Here is a 27,121-nt window from a genome sequence, read left to right on the forward strand (position 1 = left end):
AATAGCACTAAAAAGTAGAACATACTGCTAAACAATCACCTGAAAGCAGAGCGACTGTCATAGCAACAAACACATACCAGTGGGTTTATCTTATAGGTCCATGGTTTTCCCAGGAAATGTGTCCCCGTCCTTATTGGCAGTGAGTCAAGGGGAGGCACTTCTGAACTGCCACAGATGCCACAGACCTGCCAATGCCACTGGGAGGATCTCTGCCCCGCTGAAATACTGACCAATTGTAGAACAGTTCAGAAACAACGTTAATTGCTCCCACACCTAAGACAACATCTGACTCATGAATGAAAAGAAAGCCGTCACATGGCTTATTATAAAGCTGCTTTTTGGTTCACTTCACCGGACCAAAGGACACCATAGAGACCTGTGCGAAAGAGAACAGAAAATGAAACAATGTATCATTCTTGCATTTATATAACAACAACCCCTAGAACTGATAAACTCAATGAAGAAATAAGACATAATTAGAAGCACTCATGTTTGACAAGTGCAAAAACTCAACGTGAGAAAAACACAAAACACTTTCAAATGACATCCATAGTCACTGGGAGTGGATCAGAATTCAGGTTTATTCATACTTGGAAGATTACGTCACCATATATCACTTTTAATTTCTATGTATCTTACATTGAAAACTATACAGTCTGCACAGTTTTTTTTCATATATAATTCCACTTGTTGTAGGGAAGAAAAAGGTATCGACATCCATAGTTGCGAAGGATGGGAATGATTCTCAACAAAAATATTTAAATGCACTTTTAAATAATTACATACATCCGTCTTTAAAACAAGGCATGGAACAAACAACGAGGACAAACAAGAGATTCCAGTTCAATCTTTGTAGATGCATTGTTTTGGTTTCTTCCACCCTTCATGGACATAACTGTTGCTCAACTCTGCTGTTGAATGTGACTTAACACTGGGCGGCGTTAATACATGACCAACCCATGCACAAAAGAGTGTGGGAAAAACACAACCCCTGTCACCTTATAGGGCCAATGTGGGAGGGTGTTATATGCCAGCAGTAATAATAATAATAATAATTGGCAGTTCACCCCATGTACATTTCGTTTTAAGTGTAAGGCTTATAGATCAAAACATAAAGGAATGCATGACAGAGGAAAGTATCCGGTCCTTTTCAACAAACCTTTCATTGTCAACTAACTAACCCTCAAATGAAAAGGCTGTGTTTGATAATTGATAGCATGTAATAGATGTTTTTAGATGCTGCTGAGTTTCAGTAACTTTAACAGTGGCATTAGCCTGCTATTGAATGACACAGACATAAAAGGGAAGATAAAAATAAAAGCGGGCAAACAGGATGCTTAGAATGGGAATTGTTGATACATAAGTGGTTGAGATTTTCCACCGTGTATGTTGATCCGATCACAAATCTCACAATACGTTGGCGACGCTGATAGCGTCAGCATTTTCCGAACAGGCACAGGTGGCCAAAGATATTTTTCACAAAGGGGTCAACATGTTAAGGTTCATTCAATTCAATGGTATTTTCCCGTTTTCTTTCCTCATGTTTTTTTTGTTACATATAAAAAAACAAAAAAAAACAACCGAAGTCAAGCTAACAAATTCCAGATACAGGGTTTTGCAATAATAAATTATGTGTTTTACAGTTTTTTTTCTAGTCGTTACAGTTTGAAATAAGGAGTCATGGGGAATGATGAATGGACTACTACAGTCAGCAGCAGAGAGTGCTTGGTCACAGTGCTGTCCATCGCCGAAGTGGAAATAAAAGAGAGGATGGATTTTTTTTCTACAAGCTGATTGCAGTAGAAAAAAGTTGAAGAAGTGAGACATGAAAAGCTAATATTCTTTTTGTTGTCTTCCTTCCTCCTGACACTGGAGCCCCTCTCTCTCTTTCTCTCTCTCTCTGTAATCTGTTCCAGTCATAGAAGTGTGTGGAGGGGGGAGGGGGGAAATAGTCTCTCACGTGTCACAATGTCTCGCTGTCTTCTCAATTCATTCTCTGCCCCGCCCACTAAGATGTAAGGCCGCTCTCGGGAGCTACGATGTGGAAGACGGAGCCGATGCGCAGGAAAAAGCGCCTGAGCACGGCCCGCAGCTCTGGGATCAGGTCAAACTGCATCATCTCACACAGCTGGGGGTAGTAGCAGGACGCGTGGGGCTTGAACTGGGAGAAGAAAAGGAGAACAATGTAGATTAGCACCCACAACTCAACCAAGTGACATACAGTTTGTGTTTTAATCCCCTCTAACTCAAGCATTTGCCAAAGGTGTATAACCAGTGTTTTTGGAAATATTTTGGATACACACAATAGAGAAAGGAAGGGCAGTGCCATGAATCATCAGTGAACAATGCACTTCACCCACAGTGCATCATTCTTAGATTACAGCACACTAACGTGTTTATGAAAGATATTTAAGAAAATATAGAATGACAACAAGAGTTGCATACATTTTATGCACTAGGCTTTTCTTGAAAATCTTAGCCTCGTCAGATTTATCCACAGTTGGACATACTTGTCCTGATGCATTCCTGACCTGCTTCAATCAAACTCTTGTCCTCTTCACACCTGTACACAGTATACTGACAACTGTGTGTGTGTGTGTGTGTGTGTGTGTGTGTGTGTGTGTGTGTGTGTGTGTGTGTGTGTGTGTGTGTGTTCCTGCCTTGTGGTCTGGCAGCCGTAGAGTCCTGGTGAGCAGCAGCATGAGCAGACTGTTCCAGGCCTCTCTGTGGCTCTCTGAGGTCAGACTGATGAAGTAGGCCAACGCTTCACTACACACCCTGAGAGAGAACACACATAACATCACACACAGGGTTATGACCAACACAACACTGATGCATCCACATCACTCAATACTGTACACTGTGTGTATCTAATAAGATGTGAGTATAATAAGATACAACAACTCATTCAACACAGAACCAACATCAGTACATCACTTTACCACTAGTGACGCAGTTGGTCCCTTTTTTGACCAAGGTTTAACCAGGCAGTAACACACTGCCTGCATGTTTGAGGAATTGCAAGTGGAGACATTTTTCTGTTAAAGGATAAGTCTGGTAATTTTACATATTTTCTTATTGTCAACTTAATCATATTAACAAGTATTGAGAGTAGTTTATACCTCTACCGTAGAGCTAAATTGTTGCCCAAAAAGTATTTATATTTAAAACACAACCCCATGTTGGACTGGGTGACTGTTGATTTTGTCAATCCAATATATATACTTTTTAGTCATGTTTGAGTAACCCACTATTTTTAATGAAAAGCTGTCCATTTTAGTGTGAAATACATACAATGCATAAAAACATGTACAACGTCCCTTAAACTGGAGATATAGGGTTCCACAATTGAACAAGGTTAGATTGAAGCAACCTTTTGAGCACCAGTCGATCCTTGAACTTAATGCGGTGCTTAGTCCCAGATCAAATGCACGCTGAAGGGCCTTAAATGTTGTCTTTGGTTGTTAAATGTGTATATTTCTATAGTATCATACATACTTGATGTCTAATGCCTGTACTTACAACAACAGTCGTGTCTGGATGTCGGGCCATGAGTCCTTCAGTTGAGTGTCAGAGCACATCCTGAACAAGATCCTCAAACTACAGGCCAGACTGCTAGTCTCCTGCTTCAACAGGTTGGGCTTGGATTTCCCTTTAAAACCTACGGACAAAGGGAGAGGCAATCATTGGTAAAAAATAAAGATAAAACATTAGAGGGCTTTGCATGGCTTACTGTTAAGACATCTGTCATTTTAGCAGAGGACATTCTAATAACTTTTGATGTTTTCTAAAACATTCAATGTACTTTATGTGGAATATAGAGAACATTAAAGTCCAATCATGAGGGGACTTTTCCTTTGTCATGTACCTGCCCTCCAGAGTGCTGTCCTCTGCTCGTTGTTGGAGTTGAAGTCCTTGGCGAAGGTGTGTGACTCCAGCAGACAGTCCAGCAGTTTGAAGAGATGAGCGGAGGTCATGTGTCTGTACATGCCCTGGTCTGGAGCAGCCTCACCACATTCAGCAGAACACTCGTCCAGGGCATCTCGCTGACGGGAAGACAGGTTGACAGAAGATTAAGAACTAGAAATAGTAAAGTGTTTTACATGGGCAAGTGATCAAGCTTTTTCTCTTTCTTTTAATTACTTTTTTGGGGGGGCATTTTCCATGCTTTTTTAAAAATGTATAGTGCGGGGAGACAGATGTGAAATGGGGTAGAGAGGGGAATGACATGCAGCGCCCCTTGTTGGCTAGGTTCAAAAGGACTTATGGTCAATGAGTTCTATTGCGGCCATGTTTTTTTAAGCTATCTTACTCATTTTCCCAGAGGCTGTGTAAAAAAAATTGTGTTGATTGCGTTGAAACTTAAAATGGGATGAACTGAGGTGGACTTATATGGTCCTAGAGGGGAAACTCTCCTGTGTATAGAAAAGCAATAACACAATATCCACAGTGGGGATACATATTCTGCTAAATGTTTGCATTTTTGCATGCAACGCTGTGGAAGGGCTAGCGTGTCAGAAGAATAATATTAAGAAGAAGTAAGAGCAATAGCAATATGCCCTTTTGGCCTCACATATTGGGATAAAATCTATCTATCTAACTGCTGTAACCTACCTGTGCAGCAGCCATGTTCTCTGCATCCTCCTTCTTGCTGGTGGCTGGGTAGAATACAATGTTGTCTATGGTCTGGATCAGTTCAAGCTGAACCACACATTTAATCAGCAGCCCTGCAAACAGCTTCTGGTCTGAAAGTCCTGTACAACACAGAAAAAAAATTTATTGAGAGTAGGAAATGGATGGACAGCAAGCAAGGTTGTGTGTGTGTTTGTGTGTGTGTGTACTTGTGAATGTTGTGTACTCACTTGCATTGGACTTGCCCTTCCAGGTGTCATCGCTGGACAACTGGCTGTTTCCTCTCTCAGACAGAGCCCTGTCATAGCTGCTCTGAGACTGAGTGTCAAAATCAGCTTCCTACAGACAAACACCAGCAAACATGATTGAATTTCACAGGTTAGTAGCATAATTTTGATAGGGTTGGTAAGATAGATCATATTACTGTCCAAGAGTAACTTAAGTTTCAGACCAAGAGTGATAGATAATTGTACTGTAATTGTCAAGTTAATGAGTGTGTTTTGGTTATTTCCTTACATAATGCTTGCCATCTGCAGCAGCTTCCTCTTCCTGTCCAGCCGGTCGCCAAGTCAACAAACTGAAGTGAAAAGTAAAGAGAATGGCAGTTCAGAAAACTAGTGGTTGTGATATTCAATAACTTTGAAGTACATAAACATTATTCCCCTAATTTCCTTCTTCCTTCTGAGGTGTCTTGTAACCGTTTCTTGCCTTCAAAAGAAAATAACTGGCTGAATTTATGGTGTCATGAAGACCTCAACATGCGGTTTCACTAAGATTTTTGAGCAGATCGGATTGAATTGAAGATAAATTGACAAAAAGCTCCGGTTGAAATGACAGTGATACAGGACTCACGCATGAGGGCTGGTGTTTTGGAATATCTCCAGCATACATGAGCATGTGATGTTCCAGACACTGGGGCTGAACTTCTGCCCATTGAGAATGACCAGGTTCTCCAGACAGTTGGTCCCTGACCGAGCCAGCTGCTCATTGTCTGCAGGCGGAAGGAAAACAACTTTAAAATGGTCCAATTTAAAAAAAAGGTCTTCTGCTTCAACCTTACAATGAATTTGAATTAGGAGCCGTCACCTTGTCGGACACACCAATGAAGCTGTGTGAAAATGTCAGCCAGCAGGATTTCACTGAGAGGCTCGTAGAACTGGGTGAAGACGTCACAGATGGCGTACAGGGCGTGGTTACATGTCGTCGTCATCCACTCGGTTTTCTGGAAGCAAACAAAAGAGTTTTTTTTTCTCTCTATAAATGATTAATTAACATATATTATGTCCTAAAAATATTGGTGTTTTTAAGATCTTCTGCCTCTCCCAATCACAAAAAAAAAAGATATCCTTCAAATACCAAGGTGGATTGTCAAAACCATTAAAAAAAACATGGGACTTGACGAGCCCTTTCCTAGTGACCTCTGACCTCTGTCTGTTGCTCTGGGAGCTTCATGTTGTCAAAGATGCGGAAGACGATTCTGAAGAGGTCGTGCCACCAGTGCTTCTCGAAGGTGTGACCGTAGCTCTTCATGATCTCAAACATGACGGTGAGGCCCCTGACACAAGCACAGCACAAAGACTTAGTGCATCTTGAAGGTGTTTGTAGGTCAAAGGTGCAGTTAAAAGTGTGCTAAAAGTCTCCATAGTGACAATATGAACTACATTCCACAAAATGAGCAGTTTTTTTTTCTTCTACCTGGTGCGGACGTCCAGTTTACAGCGGTTGATGATACAGGAGAGCTCAAAGAGAATGGGAAACCAGCCACGGACCCACACCCGATCACCGGGGGCAACGTTCATGTCATCACTGGTGTACTCCCTCAGGGTCTGCAGAGGGGACACAGCACAAAAGAACATTTCATAAAGTGCAATATATTCCAAAAAAACATATATTAAAATATTATTCTGTTGAACAACAACCTTTTTTTTCCAAAAGTACTAGACCCCCCCATCACACCAAAACAAACTCTTTTTGTCTGTTTATAATACATCTGTTCATATATTCATGTGCATATATTACTTAATTCCTATATTTAAAAATGTTGCACTTAAAAGTATCCTGCAGTATTTGTCTAATGTCTGTCTTATGTATTCGATTCTGTGTTCTTTTCTGTATGTTGCATGATCGGAGGGAGCCAGACACTCAATAATTTAATTGCTCAACAACCGCTCCTGTATTTATGTTGCATATGATACATGAAGACACTGGAACTAGTATCGTCACAACTCAGTTTTTCCCCACCTGTGGCCTCTCTGAAACGTATTTGGCACAGTGTCGTATGAGTCGGATAGCCTCCATGCTCGTGTCAGGGAACGCTGCGTTACAAACAAACTCTGACAGGCACTTGACTGCATCCTGGAAGGAGTCGATGGCAGCAGCAAAGTGCACCTGGAACGTGCTCACTGAGGGAAGAAAAAAAAACAGCAAAAAGTTGGCTTTTGGACATCTTAAATCTCTCCTGTCCCTCAACTATCACACATCATTATAAAGTCAGGGCTCCCACACATTTTAACCAATGAATTTTTAAAACTTTTCCATGAAATTTGACCCAATTTCCATAACCTTATAGCCTAAAATATTTCTCTTGAGCCATGCGTTACAGTAAATTTGTCGTTCGAAAGCCATGCATTGTTAACCCATTGATTAGGATGCATGTCCTTAATGCCTGAGGGTTTTCTGAAAAAATACTACGAATTGTCAACGTCTACCAAAACCTTAATATCTAAGCCTGTGTAGCACATAGAAACATTAAATAAAATACATTTAAAGGGTAAGGTTCACAGGTTTAATTTAAACATGCTCCCGTAGCGCTTACAAACCAACACATTTTTCTAAATATCGTCAAAATTAGATGGGGGAGGGAAAAAAATAATAAATAATATAAAATATTAGTTATAATCCTGCTTCCTCTAAGCATGGATAGTAGTGACTGAGTGTGCAGTGGAGAGATAAAGATAGACAAATAGAGGAAGGAAGAGATAGCTTTATTTTATAATTTAGTTCAGTTATCACTGGCACCATAAATCCGACTTCCCAGTACAACTGGAACGCAGACTGACTCCCGCTGTCGGGAGCCGATCAGCTGGTCCAAACAGAGATGAAAACGAAACTGAAACTTAATGCTGGGGTGGAGGATTTGGGGAGAAAATGCCAGTTGGGATAGGGATTTGAATAAAAAAAAAAGATCAACAAAACCCACCTCATGTGTATTTGAACCAATGACAGTGCATTCTATGCTGCGCGCGCCATGAAAATTAGCATCAATGGGTTTAAAACACCACTTCTTCCAGATAAGCAAACTGCTATCTGTAGGCTGAGCAGCACTAGATTTTAAACAATAGTTATTACAGGAACAATTTTGCATAACGATAGATTTTTATGAACGTGTTTTAACCACTAGGGAAAATTAAAGTAAAGTTAATTCAAAAATTTTCCAAACATTCAGTTCATTCCAAACCATTTCCAGACCAGGATAACAGTTTTTTTTATAATGTCATAATTTTTCCAGGAGTTTCAAGACTGTGGGAACCCTGTAAAGTGGGACTGAAGATCTCACTGTCAACATGAGCAGTTTCAACAGCCCTCTGTCATTTGAGTTTTTAATAAATGACCTGAGCCAAGATGGCCGCCCGTCAGGAGGCAGCTGCAGTACTCAATACTCACTGACAATGTGCCCAGTGGTCTGGAAGGCCAGCTCCACTATGGCCTCATCGTGGTCCGAGGCCGCCTGGTGAAACACTGAGAAGATGTTCTTCCAACCTGAGCGGATGTTGGCCGCCTGGGAGTTGACCATCTGAGCCACGCACCTGATCACCATGTCTCTGATAGTGGGCGACCTGGGTGTGTTGACAACAAATAAACAAACACTATTAAAGGTACACTGCATATCATATTTTAATAGAGAAACACAAGTCCTCTATATGTCTACTTAGAGCTGGTCTATTAAAACCATCTCAATAGTGGATCTCTAATAAAACTAACTTTGATAACTATGATATCGATTTGTTAAGGCAGATAAAGCATGTTTGTGAAGTTAAATGTTAACATTTTAATGGGATTCAATATTCTTTTATCCCAAAATATGTTAGTGAACTATATTCTACAGTTTAACTAATGAACCCTCTGGTTTCTTCAGGCTTCAGCATTATCTTCAAATGATATATCGTGTTAAAGATATTGATCAATATGGAAAAAGAAATATTTTTTTTTTGCTGTATAACCCAGCCCTATATCTACTGTATATTATCCATGTTTGCCCAACCATTCCTAGACATTCTTAATTCAATGACGCTTATCAATATCTATAGGCCACCTGTGTACTTACAAAGTACAGTCTGTACTCCACCCACCACCTATATTACAACACGCTTTACCTGTTCTTCTTCATAATGTGCTCAAAAGGCCTGAGGAAATCCTTCTGGAAGCGGAAGTTGGCCAGCTCTCCTTTCTCCAAGAACTTCATGGAGAGCTGCCTCAGTGAGTCCACAGCAAAGATGGCTACATCCTCATTAGGGTTACAGCCCACCTACAGGAACACAGGCATGAGTGAAGATCAGATATGCATTAGATTCACCCTGCGTTCCAAATCACATACTCTTTCTTTTTACTACACTACATACTAAAGTACAGAAGAGTTTTTGGGCCACAGGAGAGAAAAAATATCAGATAAGGAAGATTTTCTTTCATTATGTCGAGAAATGTCAAGAATAAAGACTAGTACTCCAAAATGCTATTGGAGTTAGTGGGGCATTTACGTATTTTCAGCATACTATAATTGACGTGCATGAATTGGGACATCCTAAATCTTTTTCTGGCCTACTAAATAGTATAGAAGTATGGGGATTGGAACGCAGGGTTACTCTTTACTAGAAAATAAAATGCCTTTTAAAACACACCCCTCTGTTCCACTTACCTTGTTGAAATGGTCTCCTATGACCTGCCAGATCCTAGACCACTGTAGCCTGATTCGGTTCATGTTGTAGTAAGAGATCTCCACTATCTTCTGCAAGCTGAACATCCTGGGCTGGTGTGCTGAGGCCAACTCATCCATGGACACCGCACACAGCCAACGCACAAAGTCCACTGGAAACATTTTGTACAGCCAAACAGGATAAATACATTTCTTTTTTGAGGTAACATACACAGACAGTGATAATGTGAAGAATAACACACTCACCGATTGCATTTCCATCTAGTCTGGTGGAACCGGTGAAGATCCTGCAGGTTTTAAAAGTAGCTTTAGTATTTGTAAAGGAACGGTAACATCCATTCATTACAAAGGACTAATAGAGATCATGCATTTATTATAATGTTAATGTCCTGTATCCGAGTACTTTACCTGTCCACAGCTACCACTACACTCTGAGAGCTGGTCTCTCCTACTGACTCCTGGATGTGAGCCATCTGCTTCTTGTCCTGACTTCCCACCAGGTTCCCTGCAAAAACACAAACACATTTAACACAAAGCTAATGTAAGTCTGGCATTAGACACACACACACCACATGTGACGATAAAATCATAAAGAAAATGTGTGAGAGTGCTATTATATGTGATTAAAGGTGGAGTCAGCGATTCTGGAGAATGTTTTTATGTCAAAATCAGTGAATACCTCTCAGTACTGTGTGTTTTCTGATGTCTGGTTTAAATACACAGCCTAGGCTCTGTTAACGGGCACGTTGCTAGCTACAGTTAGCCCCCTTTGATTACATATCCTTGGTTTACATGTCAGTTTACAGAGCCTAGTTAACCCTGGATTTTTTTTTTCAGCGCACACAGTTCAGACAGGTAGTGAATCATGGAAATATTTACTGATTTTGACAAAAAGTTAATTTATCAGCAAGCATTCTCCAGAATGTCTGACTCCGCCGTGTGTGTGTGTGTGTGTGTGTGTGTGTGTGTGTGTGTGTCTTACCCAGCCCCAGAGGCATGAACTCTTCTGTCCCAGAGGGTAAGCCCTTGATGCCCATCTCCCTCTCTCTGACCACCCCTGAGATGTAGCGCGTCTTCACACCTGTGCCGATCAACTGGGCAAGCTCCAGCTGACTGATACACCTCAGGATCTACAAGACAACAGAAGAAATTAACCACAAATAACTCTTAGTAGCATTAGGTTTTATTTATATTAACAATAACTGTCAAGTAAAGTCAAATCAAGTCAGCTTTATTGTCAGAGTCTGCAATATGCGCCAGACATACGGAAGAATCGAAATGACCCGACCCATGGTGTAATAAGTACAAAAGGATCAAATACAATAAATACAGTCTAAATAGTGCAGAAAGGAAGGCTAAACCAAACAGTATAAAAAAGTAAATACATTTGTTTCTAAATGTGATGATCTGAGAACAGTTTTATACAAAAGCAGCCCAACATGCAGCATTTAAAATGACCACACCTTTGAATCAACACCTCTCTAAAAGGTTTTTATAACATATCCTGTCTTATCCTGTGCTACTAATGCTCATAAACCCTGTTGGTCAGCAGTCACCTCATGCCAGGAGTTGCCCAGGTAGTTTCCGTCTGTGTGTGCCACAGTGATGAGGGTCTTGATGGTGTCGATGTTCTTCTGCTTCATCTCTGTGATGCTGGAGCTGGCTGTCAGCAGGGTGAACCTGGCCAAGGCTTGGACGTACGCGTCCCGCTCCAACTACAGACAGAAAAGACAGTTTAATACACGGTCCTGTTTTTATTGTTGGCATCTATTTTTTTTGTTTCTTTATTAGACAGTGTGGAGAGACAGAGATGAAAGGGGGCAGAGAGGGGAATGACATGCAGAGAACGACCCGGGCCAGATTATAACCCGGGTCTGCTGCTTCTGGGGAGGGGGGAGGCGGGGTCAAAACCATGAGTGTGCCCCCCCTCCTCCCCCTCGATGATGCATTTTTAACACCATGAACACTGGGCCAATTTGTTTTTAAATGAACAAAACGTATAAGGAAGATCATGATGAACACTTTACAGCTGTTTTGCATGTACAGATGACATAATGAATGGGTGTCTTAAAGATGAGCAGACCTGCATGTTGAAGATGGAGGCGATCCTGATGGCACAGCGAATGCCTTCCAGACACAGTGAGGCCACCTCAGGGTCGTCACAGTCCTGTAGTCCTACACTGAAGGCTGCCAGCAAGGGGGTCCACGCCAGCTACAAGACACAAGATAATCAGCAGGTGTACATTTCTGTGTCCAAAAATGGTCTGATTTGTTCAGTGCAAGCAATGACAGTTTTTTGTGAATACCACGCGATCACATTCACAACATAACGTCGGCTTTGTGACACAAATTAACACAGACACCCAGAACTGGTTCGCTGTTACTGGTCATTCATGATCTTCGGGGATTTTTTTTTGACTTTTTCATACACATTTAAAAGTTCCTCGTAGGAGTTAAATCAATAAAAACTACCTTGAACATTGGTCTGACATGCTCCAGGTGTGTAGCACTGAAGAAGGGGGCCTGGGCGTGGCTGACGGCCTCCATCAGAGCCTTGGCTGTCTTAGCCATCTGCTCCATCTCCACGTTGTACAGCAGACGACGCTGCTTCTCACTGGCTACACCTGGAGGGAAACACCAATGTTTCTCATGGTTTTGTGGCTTTCAGCAAACAGTGATAAGTGCTAATAGTGGGGGGGCTGTATATGGGCAATTTGTTGTTATCATTTCAAATTGATGCAAAAGTTTAGTTCCCTTCTAAATTGAAGGTTTATAGAGCAACTCAAGAAACCAGAACAATTTTTCATTTTCTTTTTACCATCTTCCAAAATGGCCACAATTGAAATGATACATTTTGAAGGGATAATTCAGGAAGAAAAAATAATAATTGGTCTGGATTCTTGACACAATTGTTCTAGAACCCCTTACCTTCAATTTAGAAGAAGTGAAAACAAAACTTTCACATCAACTTGAAATGCTCTTTTTTACAAGCCAATATTTGACATACTGTTCACAAGGGAAACAAAGAGAGCAGCCATTTTATTTAAGAAAGTCATGCTAACAGAATGCATATGACAGGAGATAAGTCCTCACCCTGTTTAGAGGACTTTGGAGTGATTGAGAACTCTTTGCTCTCCTTCATGGCGATCTTCTTGCCTGCGATCTCATTGTATATGGAGGATAGATACTCTTCAGGCAGGTCCTTACTGTCATTAATGCCGCGATTCATCTTGATGTACTGCTCCTTTGTCATTTTGTTCTTCACCTGCATAAATAAAGAGATCAAGAAAGAGTTGGAGGGTGATGCGAAGAGAGTAGTAAAACCATCATACAACCCAACCCTACACAGCGCATTAATGCAATCATTCATGCAAAATAACTAATAAGTTTTGAGCGGATGAATGAAAATACTTTTCAAAGGGTCGACATTTCTGTATAATAAAAACAGATTGATCTTCTGTAATATTCTAATATTTTGAGATGCTGGATTATTTTCATCAGCTGTAAGCCGTAATCAACAACATTTAAATAGCCTGACATATATCACTTTGTGAGTGATGGATTAAGAATTTACAAGTTTTACTTAGGGAATCAAATTACGGGTAAAAATTAACTTTTGCATGAGTATTGTTTGAGATGCACCTGTAATACACCAAAAAGTCAAGGCACATTTTTATTCTCAATTAAATAAATGGCCAACATATGAACATGGTGATGACAGTAACAGGATTATCTATATTATTAGACAGTGTTGAGAGACGGAGATGAAATGGAGTAGAGAGGGGAATGACATGCAGAGAACGACCCGGGCCTGATTTGAACCTGGGTCTGCTGCGAGGAGGACTGAGACTCTATTGGGGGACGCTCTAACCACTACACATTACGCGCACCCCAAACAATCTGTTCTTACCTGAGGACTGTGAAGGTCTGTGGTGAGCATAATGATGGAATATGCCAGCACGTAGGCAGTGTCTGCACTGGCAAAATAGGTCTGTCTGTGAAAGAGGACACATAGCACGGCAACCATTAGTAACTGCACTGGTCTAATATATATATATTTTTTAAATGTTTTAAGCAAATGTAAAGTTGTGTCTAAAAATAAAAAATACATGTCACTTATGGAGTTCTAAAGGTGCGGCCTTACCCCTGGTTGCATTCTAGATATCGGGCGGCGAACTTCTCCATCAGCCTGTCAATCTTCTGGGCCTCTCCGGGCAGCCTGAAGCCTTCCAGGAAGACTCTGAGCGCCGACACAAAGTCCCGTCCACAGAAATCCAACTGGTCCACGTAGCAGTACATCACCTCTTTATTAATCTTCATGTTCTCGCCTAGGAACTCTCCCACCTGGGTCTGTGGATGCAGAAAGAAAAGTGATAGGGGTTTTATTGTCAACTTAAATGAATGTATTTTTCTTGCTGGGGAAAATCAACAACAATTGTTTGATTTAAGCTTGTGTGATCCCTCACAGTGTCTAGTCGCTCCTCCTGGTGTAGGAACTTGGAGATGTCCTCGGCCGTGGCTCCCAGCATGCCTTGCTCTTGAAGGTATTGGATACCTCGCTTTGGTTTCTTGTTGAAGCTATGGAAGCAATCAGAGGAAAACGCTGCTTGAAATTGGCATTGTTACAGCTAAAAAGTTGATACTATTAAACTGGAAGTCTCCACAGGGCCCCGTGCTGATTTCCTTTACTAGGGTGGAACAGCTTTGCTTTAACTTCTTCTTCTGCTGTTTAGATTGTAATTTGATTTTACTCTGTAGATTGCGTTATCCTTTATACTGACTGATGTCTAGGAAATCCACCTTCAATCTATGTTTTCTTTATGCTATTATTATGAATTATTTATTTTTTTCTGTATCAGTTGTTGTTAGTGTATATTGTGTGTGTCTTTGCTTTAATGTTAAAAAAAAATCTTAAAATAAAATAAACAGAGGAAAAAGGCAAAAGCCAGAGTAATTCTAACGTAGATCCTATGGAGAGAAGAAAAGGGTCTCACAGTTCTATGCCGTGCTCTATGATGTCCTTCTGCTGTTTCATGACCTCGTACTGCTCTGGGTGGTCGGCCTGGGACACTATGCTGCTGGACACGGTGGAGTCCAGGGAGCTCAGGCTGTCTCTACGCACAGACAGGTGTTCTGGGAGCTTCAGCTCTCCACCCTCACTGTCACATGGATGATCCTGGCCTGAAGAACGAAACATAGAGACACACAAGTACATGATGTTTAGACTTCTCCTCCCCTCTCCTGTGTGTGCATTGTTCATATAGCTCTCCACAGATGTAGAAAAAATTGAGATCGGGCCAATAGCCAATCATAGAGGCTGTGTGTGTGCGTGTGTGTGTGCGTGTGCGTGTGTGTAGCGCCAATAGTATCTAGCTCATAGACTGTATATGCCTTTCTTAGAGAGAGAGTGTGTGTGTGTGAGTGTGTGTGGTGTGTTGGCGTTTGTAGTGTGCATGTAGGCTACCTGTGTGCTGCGTGTGTATGTGTGTGTGCGTGTGTGTGTGTGTGTGTGTGACGCCAATAGTATCTAGCCCATAGACTGTATAAGCCTTTCTTAGAGAGAGAGAGTGTGTGTTTGTGTGTGTGTGTGTGTGTGTGTGTGTTTGTAACGCCAATAGTCTCTAGCTCATAGACTGTAAAAGAGATCTTTTGCTACACACAGTTATGTATGTACAGGTTAAATTTCACTCATTTGAAAGGACATGTTGCTGCTACCTGGGCTTAGCGCCGCCCAAACTGATTGTAATTGGTTTGATCGCAACCCCCAATCTCAGAATTGACATAGCGTGTTACCAGACCATACTACCAGCTGTTCTGTTTGGTCTGGCTGTGCGACACTATTCACATAATGACTTGTACAGTAACATACTTACCCAGGTTAGCTTGAAGGTTGGGATTGACATACATGTCTTTGCTCCACTCCACCATACATTTCAGGATGGACACTAGACACTCTAAGCCCTTTTTACGTAGACTCAGCTCCTGTGGATATTACAGAAACACAACTGAGTTACTTTACACAGTCCACAGACAGACACACAGAATTGGTGTAACAGAAAATCCATAACTGTAGAAATTACAGCCAGAATAATCCTGCGTCACCCTTTGCTACACTACAAGCTTCTGATCCATAATAGTGGTGTATCCAGAAAACAGTGTAATAACTAGCAGGTAAAACATTATTATAAAACAAATTGAGGATGTTATTGTCTGTTCTTGACCAGAAAGATAAATTATGTATTCAAAACTGGTTGAGATTTACAATGTGCGACATAAGGACAGAATATCCTTAAGTACCTGTAATAGACTCATCCCCAGCTCCTGACCACTCCTGCCCATAGCAATCTTTGACAGGTCGTTGACAAGGCGCTCAAAGATGTTGGCTGCATTCAAGTCACAGTCATAGTTCACGTAAATGTCAACCACGCACTGGGCATCTGGGGGAGGAAAAAGTATGGCGATTATACACTGTTGTGTTCAAAATAAGGAAAATAAATGCAATGGCAATTTTGCATTTTTGGTACCATGTCTGAGCCGGAGCCACTTTTACATTCAATTTTCAACAGCAATCTTACCAACTCTGAACTGTAATATTTTTGTAACACTTAACATGGCAGGTGAATCTAATGCTGCCTGATGCTTCAAGTTGAAGCAGAGCAGGTATTCAAAGATATGAAATGTGAATTTAGTTCCACCTTAAAGGGATAGTTCAGTATTTTTTAAGTGGGGTTGTATGTCGTCTTCACTAAGGCAAAAATGTGTCAACGCTATGGACACAGCATTTTTCTTAGGTTAAAACTCCTTGTGTTGCTCAGCAGGGTTCAACATAACTTTTTTTTCCTACTGGCCCGCTGGGCCAGTGGATCCGAGTTTTACTGGCCCCTTGTATATTTTCACTGGCCCTGCACACACTTTTTTTTTCTTCATAATTTAGTGTCAATAATTATAATACCTGTATTAGAAAAATAACCAGATCTAAAGGGAATATCTATACTGTAACAGTATAGATATTCCCTTTAGATTTGGTTATTTTTCTTTTAGTTAATTACATGAAATGTTGATATTGCTCATACACATAATATAAAACCAGGCAAACATATTGAATTAGAAGCCTACAACTGAAAGTATGTTGAAAGAGTCGGCCAGTATTTTAAAGTCCAGTAATTTGATTATTGTTTTTATTCTTGAATTTGGGCAGTTTAATGAATAGTTCACCTGCAGAAGTCATGAAGTCATGTCATTTGATGTTTTTGCATTGAATATTTTGTTTGTATTGTTGTTTTGAATTTGTTTTGACTCGACGTCATTGAAAATGAGGGTCACCCCTCAATTGGTCTCTCGAGGATAAATAAAAGTCAAATGAAAAAATGAAAAAATGTTCAAACATAAAAAAAAATAAGAGATGAAGGTCTGATCATTCTTTGTGGTGTGTTAGGCTGTTTTTATTACTTTCTCTATATGCATTAGGGATGTGAATGTGTCGACCGAATGACCGGTTTTTCACTTGCGCTCAAGTTGACTTTAAAAATAGAATAGAAATCCGAAAATCAGGGGGTTATGCCGTTTTTTTAATGGGAGATTTCATTCATCTGGTCGTGAGCGCGCTGCAGGAGTGTCACTTCTCCATGAAGTGTCAGCTTCACATAAGAGTCCGGTGTGGGACCATTTTTTCAAACTATTGATAAAAAAAAATGCAGTGCAAAATATGCAGCATAAGTTAAACGCTCGTCTAAGACTATGACGTTAAATCACCTTAGAAACACACAATGCCTTCGTCCGATCACAGCAGCGTTTCACCGTGTGATCTCGCCAGCGAGTGAGCCGCCGCGCAGATGAACTGTGGTTTGTGGCTAAAATAATAACCGGGGATATTCTCCCCGTTAGCGATTTCAATGGGAAAGACTTCCGCGATCTGATTGAATGTCTCGAGCATGGTCTCGAGCCTGAAAACACAGTGCCAAACTGCGCGACTATAGGAACTGTACAGTGAGCGGAGTCCCTCAGTTCGTTTCTGTCTACAACCGACACAATCACCGGAGACGCATTCACAGCGTTTAAATAACGCCTCTCATTTGTGTTACCATTGGGGCTTGGATGCAAATACTGTAACATTAAAGATAAAGGAAAAGCGCAGTTATCATTTTCTGCACCTCAACCTCTGCTGTGGGAAGAAAGAAAGGGGGCAAAGCAAGTCGATTGATTTGTCGACTCACAGGCGGACGGTAGGCAGCTCTGCCAACGGCGCGAGAGTGCACCCGCTTGTTGCTCCGCCTGTCCGCCCACGCATCGGTTGTCCACTGGCCTTTCATCAAAAAATATATTTTATATTAGGTTTATTATATTGAGTCTTAAATAAACACTGCTTTCATTCCGACTCTCAACGCGCATTTCAATGAACCATGATATAGTCTACAAAAAGATACTGAACTGTGATTGGCCAGCCACTGGCCTGGGCGGGACAGTGACTGGCCAATCAACTTGCCCTGCATATGATTTTACTGGCCCCGGGCCATCGGGCTATACGTTATGTCGAACCCTGCTCAGTGTTTGAGTTCTCTTCCATGTTGCGGATTGGGGGAGTCATTTGACTACATACGCTGTTCTATGTTTTTAAGGGGACGGTACATTAACACACACAGAGGGAAAGCATTAAAATGATAAAAAATTAAATAATAAACGAAATAACCGATATGGGCAGGATAACGTTGGTTCAGAATGCCTTGTTTTACATTTTTTTGTTTCAGCTTGACAGAAAATGAAATGAGTGTTACCTGCACAGATGCGTGTTAGTGTCTGGATGACCATCCACTTGTGCTCAAAGGAGCTGGAGGACGTCTCCAGGATGGTCAGAAAAATCTCCCGGAAAAACACCTGAGGCAAAGTGGACGAGAGGGGGTGAAAAATAAGGACATGTCAGTGGGACTTTTTAATCAAAGCTGCACCAACAAATACTTTATAATGTAGATATTTATTTTTAAATAAAACAACATGTTTATTTCCCTCTTCAGTATAGGGTATACGCGATGACAGTCTCTACATTCTTTCTTTTTTTTTTTACCTCAATCTGCATCTTGAGGTGGACCTTGAAGTGGGAGAGCAGGGTGAGAAAGATGGCCAGTGAGAGCTCAAAGACCTCAGGCACAGAGGAGACACCGTTTTTGGACAGGGCCACACACAGATACTGTTTGATGGCGTTGACGAACATCTCGTGGGTGCGAAACACCGGGCCGGCACCCTGCAGCACAGACAGCAGCAGCTGCAGGGAGACAATCTTAGACCGCAACTCATGGGACCTGCAGAGGAGAGCAATAGTGAGGCCAACAGCCATCAGTGAAGCTGGAAGTGTTAATAGAAAAGGAGATAGAAAAAGGCAAATAGCTACAGTAACAGCAATAATAACAGAATGTAAGTCTGCGTAAAGGTGTACTATGCAGTATAAGGGAACTTTAATTATCTTTACAAATTATTTTGAGGCACCTGTAACCAAATGTAAGACTTGAATATGTTTGTAACCAAAATGTGGACCAAAACAACAACAACAGTAAAACAGTCACTTTTCAGTCAGCTTTCTAACTTCAAACAGTGTTACAGGGATCCAATTTTCCTGTCAGGAAAGTTTATTCAGTCTTGATATAGCTTGAGAGAATGTCACTTCTCTGACACACTCAAAGTTACATAGTGCACCTTTAAAGTTCCATAGTGTTGCAATGTACTTGCATACAATGGTGTTTCATCATGCTATGTGTTAGGGCTCTCCCCAAACTCGGAATTTTCTTAGTAGAATCAAATTGGCCTGTTCAATCCAGATATTGTACTCTTCGTGATAGGTCTACTGTTTGTCAATCAGAAAGGTGCATTGGTGATAGAAGTTTGGCCTCACCATCAACCCCGTAAACAGTGGAAAGACTGACTACTTTGTGTGTTTCTTCTGGGCTCAGTTTACTCTTGACTTATTCACACTGACTGGCTCAGGTTCTAATGTTACAGTAATTAGAAACTTGACAGACACACCACGATGGAACGGGGCGAGCTAACCTGTAGAGAACCGACAGGCATGGAGCCTAAAGCCAAAAGCCTTTTCTATTTTTTTTCTATCTATCAGGTCAAAATGGAAGGGATGTGACCGTATTAAAAACTCACGATACGATTATACATAAGTAACAAGTCCACGGTACAGTATTTGTTGGGATATAAGAAAAAAAATATATACAAATAAAGGCTTGGAAGAAAAATGCTACAATTGATTAAATATGTAATAGTGACTGGAAAAGGGTACCGAGTATGAGATGGGTAAAATAACCTAAAACTGTCTTTTCACATGACTCAGCCGTGATCAGACTTAAAAGCCCCGTTTATTCAAGTGAGCGTTCATTTAGAGGCATATAATAAAGACGTACTTTGGGTCTGGAGGCCCATCACCGAGCGGCTTCATGGAGAGTTTGCACAGAGAGCGGAACACCAAGAAGGCATCTTTCTGCAGGATGTGAGAGAAGCGAGCTGCATTGTGGGGTCCCTGCAGGCCCTCGGCATCCTGGGAAATAAAGATGGAGAAAGTCTGTCTTACTTTTTATGAAAACACATGCATCAAAAAAAGGAGAAACTTGTTCAAAACTGTACGTCTCTGATTAACATGTCATCTGGAATATACAGTACATGTAGCTACTGCACATGTAAACATCTGATTTGGAATATTGTCTTGTGTGTGCACGTAAACAGAATCAATGTTATCGCTTAGTAACAGTGCTCACCAGCATGTCTGTGGAGGACACAGAGGAGCGGTCTTCAATGATGCCGTTCATCTGCTGACTGTCTGTTGTGACGGTGGGAGGAGCCACCTGGGTCTGCTCCGTGTCAGGGGGGGCTGGATGATGCTCCCCTCCTGGACAAGAGGTTACAACATGTTCAGGTCAGGAACATGAAAGGAAAACAATTACTGTTGACAAGTGTGTTGACATTTATCAATACAAAAGAGTGGATAACTAAAACATCCATCCATCCATCCATCCATCCATCCATCCATCCATCCATCCATCCATCCATCCGTTATTCAGGGTCAGGTCGCGAGGACCAACAGCTTTACCCGGGCCACATCAATCAGCTGTGACTGGGGGATCCCAAGGCGTTTCCAGGCTAGTATGAAGATATATTCTCTCCAGCTAGTTTTGGATCCAGGCCCTCTACTACACCCACTGTAGGTCTGGAATGTTGCAGCTGACCCCAGCAGGTCCTCCTGGTGAACTAAAACAAACCTATCATAAAGAAATGCGTTCCGACCTGTTTCACAGTGTGTCTGTGTTGGCTCTTGATCCCCCTGCTGTTCTTCTGCTGGATCTGGATTTCTCTCTGGTTTGTCCTGATCCTCCTCAGCTGGCAGAGCGGCTGGAGGCTTCTCTTCACATTCTTCTTCAAAAACTGAATCTGAGGTAAACGAAAAGAGTTAAGAACAAACATTTCTAGCTTAAATGTAGCTGAAAGATGCAGGCCCAAGTTATACAATCCTCTTGATTGACGTGCTCTGCTACTGTTTGTATTTGATTTAACTCTGTATATAGACTATTTCATGCTTAATACTGGCTGACTAATGTTTAGGCAATCCACCTTCAAGCTATGTGTATTGTGTGTATGTGTCTTTGTTTTATTGCAAAAAAAAAGGCTTTAACAAACACACACCTCTTGATTCTGTGACCTGCTCTGTTCCTCCATTCATCGGAGCATTATCGCTGCCCTCCGGTTCCCCGTTGATTGACTGTGTGTCTGGTGCTATGTCCTGGTCCTGGTCCTGGTCAGGGGCTGGAGGTGGGGGTGTGGGGGAGCTGGGAGTATTGGTAGTGGTGAGATCTGGAGTACTGGCTGCTGGGGAGCCCTGGAGCTCCGGGGTGGGCGTCCGGTCAGAGTGGGGGGAGCCCGACCTCCTTTTCCCTGGGACCGGAGAGGAGTCGTGCTGGGGCAGATGCAGCCTGTCCTTCTCCTGCTCCTGACTTTCCAGATACTATTGAGAGGCAGCAGGAGGAGAAAAAGGAGGGAGACATTTTGTACAAGGGAATATGGTTCTTACTTTTTCAATTTGGATAAAAATTGGAGGAAAAGTGATAACGATAGTTCAATTAAAAAGTAATTCATTCAGTTCTTCTACATTTCAAAACAATGTAAAAAAATTAAAGATCTAGGCTTTTCAATTGTATGTTTCAAGTGAGCTCACTAGATAGTTAAGTGTTAACGGTCATTTTATTAATAATTTAAAAAAGTAGCTAGGTTAATCTTATAGCCACTGTTAATTTGAATGCGCTGGTATTATGAAGTTTTGAGGTTGTGGCTAAAAATATAATACCAAGGTCATAGACGTTTCTCTGCCACATAGCTGTTATCTTCACAGTTAAGATTAAGATTGTTAAAAGGCGCACTATGTAACTTTGGGTGTGTCACAGAATTGAACATGTTCTAAGATATATTCTCATGACTGAATAAACCAACTTTTTTCACAGGAAAATGTGATCATTTTAGTTTACAAACATATTTTAGTCGTTAGGTTCCAGACGCCTTAAATGAATTAGTTTTAGTTAGTTTAGTTTTTATAAATGATGATAGAAATATTCAATTCTAAGAATTACATGAAGAGAAAATATGTTTAGGCTCTGCAAATACCCCTAACCTGAAACTGCATAGTGCACCTTTAAGATGGACTAAGATATACAGTAAACATCTTTAATTACTGCGATGCACAGTAACAATCTTACGGCCTGGGTTTCCATGCGTGTGAAGATGACGTTGAGCATCTGTGTGAGTGTGGCCTTGGCGGTGGTCTGGTTGATGAGGTTGCGGCTGGCCAGGTAGATGTTGTAGCAGGTCCTGACAGTGAGCAGCACTGTGCCCTCATGGATCTCTATGTGTGGGGAGGTGACCGCCGTTAGCAGGGCCTGGACACAGGGGGGAAAGGGAGAAGTCAAGAGTTATCAGACAAGATCTCTTGTCATGAAGACGAGGCTGCTGCACCTGTGGGAAAAATCACACAACTTCACATGGCATATGTTTGTTATACTCTGCTAAGGTAGGTTTGGTGCTAATCTAAATGTTTGTTGTCCATTTTGACTCAAAAGACGAGTGTCAAACTAAAGATATAGGAATTAGCTATTTACAGCATGTCTTCCCCCTCTCTCTCCATATGTTTTTTTTAAAACTAATAAGCAGCCGTTATGAACCATAGCTAACTATAGAAACTCTAGGAAGTTTTTTTTTAGCAAAAGAGGTGACCAGGAAATGGAAATAAATAGAAATGTCTTGCACGTAAATGATGATCCTGTCAACCAATCAATGGACTGCATTGTGTAGCTCCACACTGGACAAATTAATCAATGCAACTGTTATGGTCTTCCTAAAAAGGTGCAACCAAACAAAGCACTGGGTGTGTACCTTGATAATCTGTAGCTGAACTCCCTCGTCCGTCTGTGGGCCCTGGAAACAGTTGCAGATGGTCTCCACCAGGCGGTCGATCAGCCTCTTCCCCGGGGTCCCGCTGTCCGGAGCATTGCCTGTGATGTGGCCGTACGCTATCAGCTTCTACCATGGGGGAAATGCACAGGTTGCTTTTTACAGTAACGAGTAGTGTAACTAATAAAAAAAAATTAAAAAAATTAAATAAAATGTAATGAGTTCACATGTGAGTGAGTGTGTGAGTGTGAGTGAGTGAGTGTTTGTGTGTGTGTGTGTGTGTGTGTGAATATTAACCTGCAGACAGTCCAAAGAGGTGCTCACTATCCGGGGAGACTTTGACTGACAGGCCAACTCGAATGGCAGCACATATTTGTCGGCCTCAATGTAGTTGACTCTGGGTAGGACCACTGTACCATCCCTACAATGGGTGAGAGGAGAGATGAAAGGCAGGTTGCTTTCATAACACTGTTTGTTCATATTTAAAATAAAATAAAACATACACCAATGGTCACATTGAAACATAATGGTATGTCCAGCAGTACATGCTGTGCAAAACATTTAGCTATGCTTTTAGATTTTCATAGCCCAGCAGATTTTTACAGAGCATTTAAGCTTTGCGTTGAACCTTAGCATGGTTTAATGTAGAGTTGAACTGGCCCCTTCCATCATTTTGGCGATTAATTAAATGTACAATATTGAAGTTCTTTTGATTTTGTTGCTTTCTTTAAATGTGCTAAGAGGATCTTTTGAATTTTTCTGAAACAGTCTTATTTTTACTCTGATGATCATAAATGACATGTAACAGCAATGGAGACCATCAACGCAAAGAATGCTACTTTTATATTGTTTTTCTTAATGCCTTTGTCATGGTTCCCTCGCCCCTGGAACAACAGCTGTCAGCTGGCATAGTAAAAACACTACCGCTTTTGTCCAAAGGGCGTGCAAGAATTAACAAAAGCAGAAAGTTCCTCAGAGCACCTTTAAATTATGTGAAAAGGAATATACTAGGCATGAGCACAATATAAAAATAGGCACATTGGATTTTAGTGCTATTTTTCTTTGCAGCCTAAGATACTGAACAAGCTAATAGAGAAAACTGTCTCTGTGCTGGGAACCTGCCCTGGAGCCTCTAGAGTTAGTTGTGGAGAGAAGGATGTCGCACAAGCTACTGAAGGACAGCACAACACACCCTCTACAGTACACAGCCCACTGTGTTTGTAGTGGGACACTCCTTCAGCTTAGCTTTTAAAAGGAACGGAACATAAAGTAAGTCCTGCCAACTGCAATAACCATGTCAAATGACTCCCTTCAAATCAGTGGACAATGGACTATGCACACTTTATTACTATTATTCCAGGAAAGTAATTGTGTGCATAACAATACTTACTTTTGTTTTTCAAGTTCTGCCTTGATTTCATCTATGGAGGGAGACACAGGAGATTCAAAGTTATTAAGAGTCCAAAACTTTGACCCATTCAGCTCAACCCATATGTTTCATAGCTTTTATCACAGGGCTACACAAAGGATATACACGTTTTAAGTAGAAGTGATCATAGATTTGAAGTAACTACAAGGAATGTATATGTCATTGTATGTAATAAACATGTGAGCTGAGTTGCCTTATTAATGGTGTATAAATGAGTGCTGGACCTTGATATAGAAGATGTCTAAATAATAATGTTTTTTTGTATTAAGTCACCAGGAATAGCTCAAGCAGAACCAGAGATACTTGAACAGAGAAACAAGGAAGTTTGCATGACACTTGCATGACTTAACAAAACACCAGTCAGACAGTTGTTATGGTAATGGACAACACACACACACACACACACACACGATAGCCTAAAGAGGGTCGGAAAGGAGTGTCCTACTAATATCACAAATGATGAGAAAGTGTCAGAGAGCGGACGAAGCACATTAAATGCACCGATCTGTTTGACCAGAAATAATTGTCCTCTTACCTAGCCTAGCCACAACTGCATGTACTTTAATAATTAAGCACAACTGTTTGTTTTACTCAGGCAGAGAGAGAGAGAGAGGCACTGTGTTAGACAAATTAAATAACTGTGTCTTATCCATTTAAATATTCAGTTGTCAGGGCCATATCTGAAGGGGATGGGTGGACACGGATGGGCAGGGCAGCAACACCACTATGAAATGAACAACCTGCTGTGTGTCTGTCTATGTGTGTGTAACACTATCCTTGATTATTCTGAATGAAAAAGCGAAGACGTCAGAGGATCCGGGCTGGGTGTAAGGCAGGACTAGGATGTCTGATGTCGGGGTGGGTAACAGACAAGTGTTACGTACAACACGGGGATTGGTCTGTTTAGCTAGCTAACCACAGCTGATTATTAGCCTGTTTACCTAGCTACCGACGGTGACAGTGACAGACTGTGGCGTGTAGGCAGGATTTTAGAATTTTAGAATTAACACCGAGATGTAATAGCAATGCTTAATACACAATAAACTAACGTGACATATTAAACAGACATCTGAACACATGATGCAGGCCATTCATGCTAATATTCATGCAGGCTAACTAGCTGTCCCACTGTCTCTTAATTCATTGAAGCTGTACTTAAAAACACGAGGCAAGGCAAACCACTGTATAACAAACAAAACTACCTACCGAGTGCCACCTGACAGGCTTTGCGCAGCTGGCTGTGCTGACTCCTCTTCACCTCCTTGTCGGAGAGGATTTTCTCAAGCGCCCGAGACAGAAACATGCTCTTGGTTTTACAGTTTTCTGTCTTCGACTGCGAGTGCTGCTGCTGCTGTTGTGATGGCTGGTGTTGTTGTTGTTGCATCTCTCGGTCTTGTAACCTCTCCTTGCTCACGCTGACATCTTCAGCCTGGCCCTGCCAATAAGCAGGCGTCACGGAAAGTTAACGAAAGCCCAGGCTATCAATGTTCCGTCCAGTGGAGTTTGTTACCTCAGCTCAGCGCCGCCATGTTGGTTACACGTCATGTCCTATGGTCGTGTCACGTGACCATCAACTGTCATCATGATTATAAACTACTAGCACCGCGACAGTGAGCTAACCTAACCCACCTCTCAACCGGGATCATTTCACACCAAGGAGGACCTTTGGACCTTACAACTGTTACAACGTTACACGAGTTGAGCAACAGTTCGCTCTTTTCTCCGCTGGTGCCAATCAAACCTATTACCTGGCTGCAGTCCCGGAGCCCTCCCAAGGGAAATAAAGTTTATTAAATGTCCTGCAGATGGCGCCAAAGCAACACAATACAGTTTTTGTTATTATAATATTTTTTACAATTTGAACAATGGGTGCTAAGACTCCAACCATATGACTTCAGCAGGGTCATACCTTAAAGGAGAGACAATATTGCAGACCCGGCTTTTTAAGAGTGCAGCAAAAGGCACACATGAACACAAAGCAGAGGAACATGTGAGGTGTGTTGCTATAAACACAGCCCTGAGAGCGTCAACAAGACCACAATAGAAATTGAGGAGGCCTCGGCAACAGATGAATAACTGAGAGAAGTAAGGAATGCAGTACTGAGTGGCTGCCACGATAAGTGCCAGGCATATGCGCCTAATCTGATTTGGTGTAAGAAATCGGGAGATTGTATAGTTTGTTCTTCCATCGTCGTCCCTGTTCAGGTGTCAAAGTCACTGCGTAAGTCTAAATCTGCCAATCAGCATGAGTTGTATTTAACTGGTAGCCTTAAGTGCTCAATTCATGTTGATAGAGAGACAGAGAGAAATCCTTGCCAAAGAAGCATTCAAACTTAACTTAGACACAATATATTTAAAAAAAATAAAGAAAACTGTAGGTAATATTGTCAAACTGTCATCACTGAGAGCACCACTACACGACTTTGTTGAAAATGTGCATGTGTAATTTGTCTGGATACAGTTTAAACCAGAGAATTCACAGCTTCAAATATTTGTGTTTTCATCCAAGATGTTAAAATGACATGGCAGTATGTGAGACAGTTGAAGGAATTTCTTGGTGCTTCCAGGCACACTGTTCAAAAATGATAAGGGCTAAAGCTTACATAAGTAGCCTATATATGAGCTGAGAGGTGATAATAGATACTAGATAGTGCTTTCAGCATTCAGACTCATGAGCAGTCTAATATGTACTTATGTGTGCTACC

General features: G+C 41.4%; 1 protein-coding gene across 2 annotated transcripts; it reads right to left on the bottom strand.

Annotated features, from left to right (window-relative positions):
- Nucleotides 1-568: 568 nt before the first annotated feature.
- arfgef2 (ADP-ribosylation factor guanine nucleotide-exchange factor 2 (brefeldin A-inhibited)) lies at nt 569-25,935 on the bottom strand. Of its 2 annotated transcripts, XM_080030925.1 has the most exons (39): nt 25,623-25,935; nt 24,378-24,408; nt 23,285-23,408; nt 22,970-23,116; nt 22,297-22,476; nt 21,233-21,551; nt 20,837-20,980; nt 20,311-20,441; nt 19,960-20,093; nt 18,621-18,855; nt 18,334-18,433; nt 15,860-15,999; nt 15,436-15,544; nt 14,557-14,743; nt 14,029-14,140; nt 13,707-13,912; nt 13,473-13,557; nt 12,656-12,827; nt 12,035-12,186; nt 11,646-11,774; nt 11,119-11,277; nt 10,545-10,692; nt 9,971-10,067; nt 9,809-9,849; nt 9,545-9,714; nt 9,006-9,157; nt 8,296-8,468; nt 6,874-7,034; nt 6,328-6,458; nt 6,058-6,187; nt 5,719-5,854; nt 5,485-5,623; nt 5,149-5,209; nt 4,863-4,971; nt 4,615-4,754; nt 3,869-4,046; nt 3,523-3,661; nt 2,661-2,778; nt 569-2,161 (listed from the first exon to the last, which is right to left on the bottom strand). In XM_080030925.1, the coding sequence occupies exons 1-39, from the start codon at nt 25,798-25,800 to the stop codon at nt 2,009-2,011; spliced, it is 5,550 nt and encodes a 1,849-aa protein (XP_079887051.1). In that variant the 5' UTR covers nt 25,801-25,935; the 3' UTR covers nt 569-2,008. The 2 variants fall into 2 exon arrangements, 1 of the variants encoding a protein (XP_079887051.1); XR_013844943.1 differs by lacking the exons at nt 569-2,161; nt 2,661-2,778; nt 3,523-3,661; nt 3,869-4,046; nt 4,615-4,754 and having other exon boundaries at nt 4,932-4,971; nt 5,522-5,623.
- Nucleotides 25,936-27,121: the final 1,186 nt, after the last annotated feature.

Source organism: Ammodytes marinus (genome assembly GCF_949987685.1).
Source record: "Ammodytes marinus genome assembly, chromosome: 7".
NCBI classification, from domain to species: Eukaryota; Metazoa; Chordata; class Actinopteri; order Uranoscopiformes; family Ammodytidae; genus Ammodytes; species Ammodytes marinus.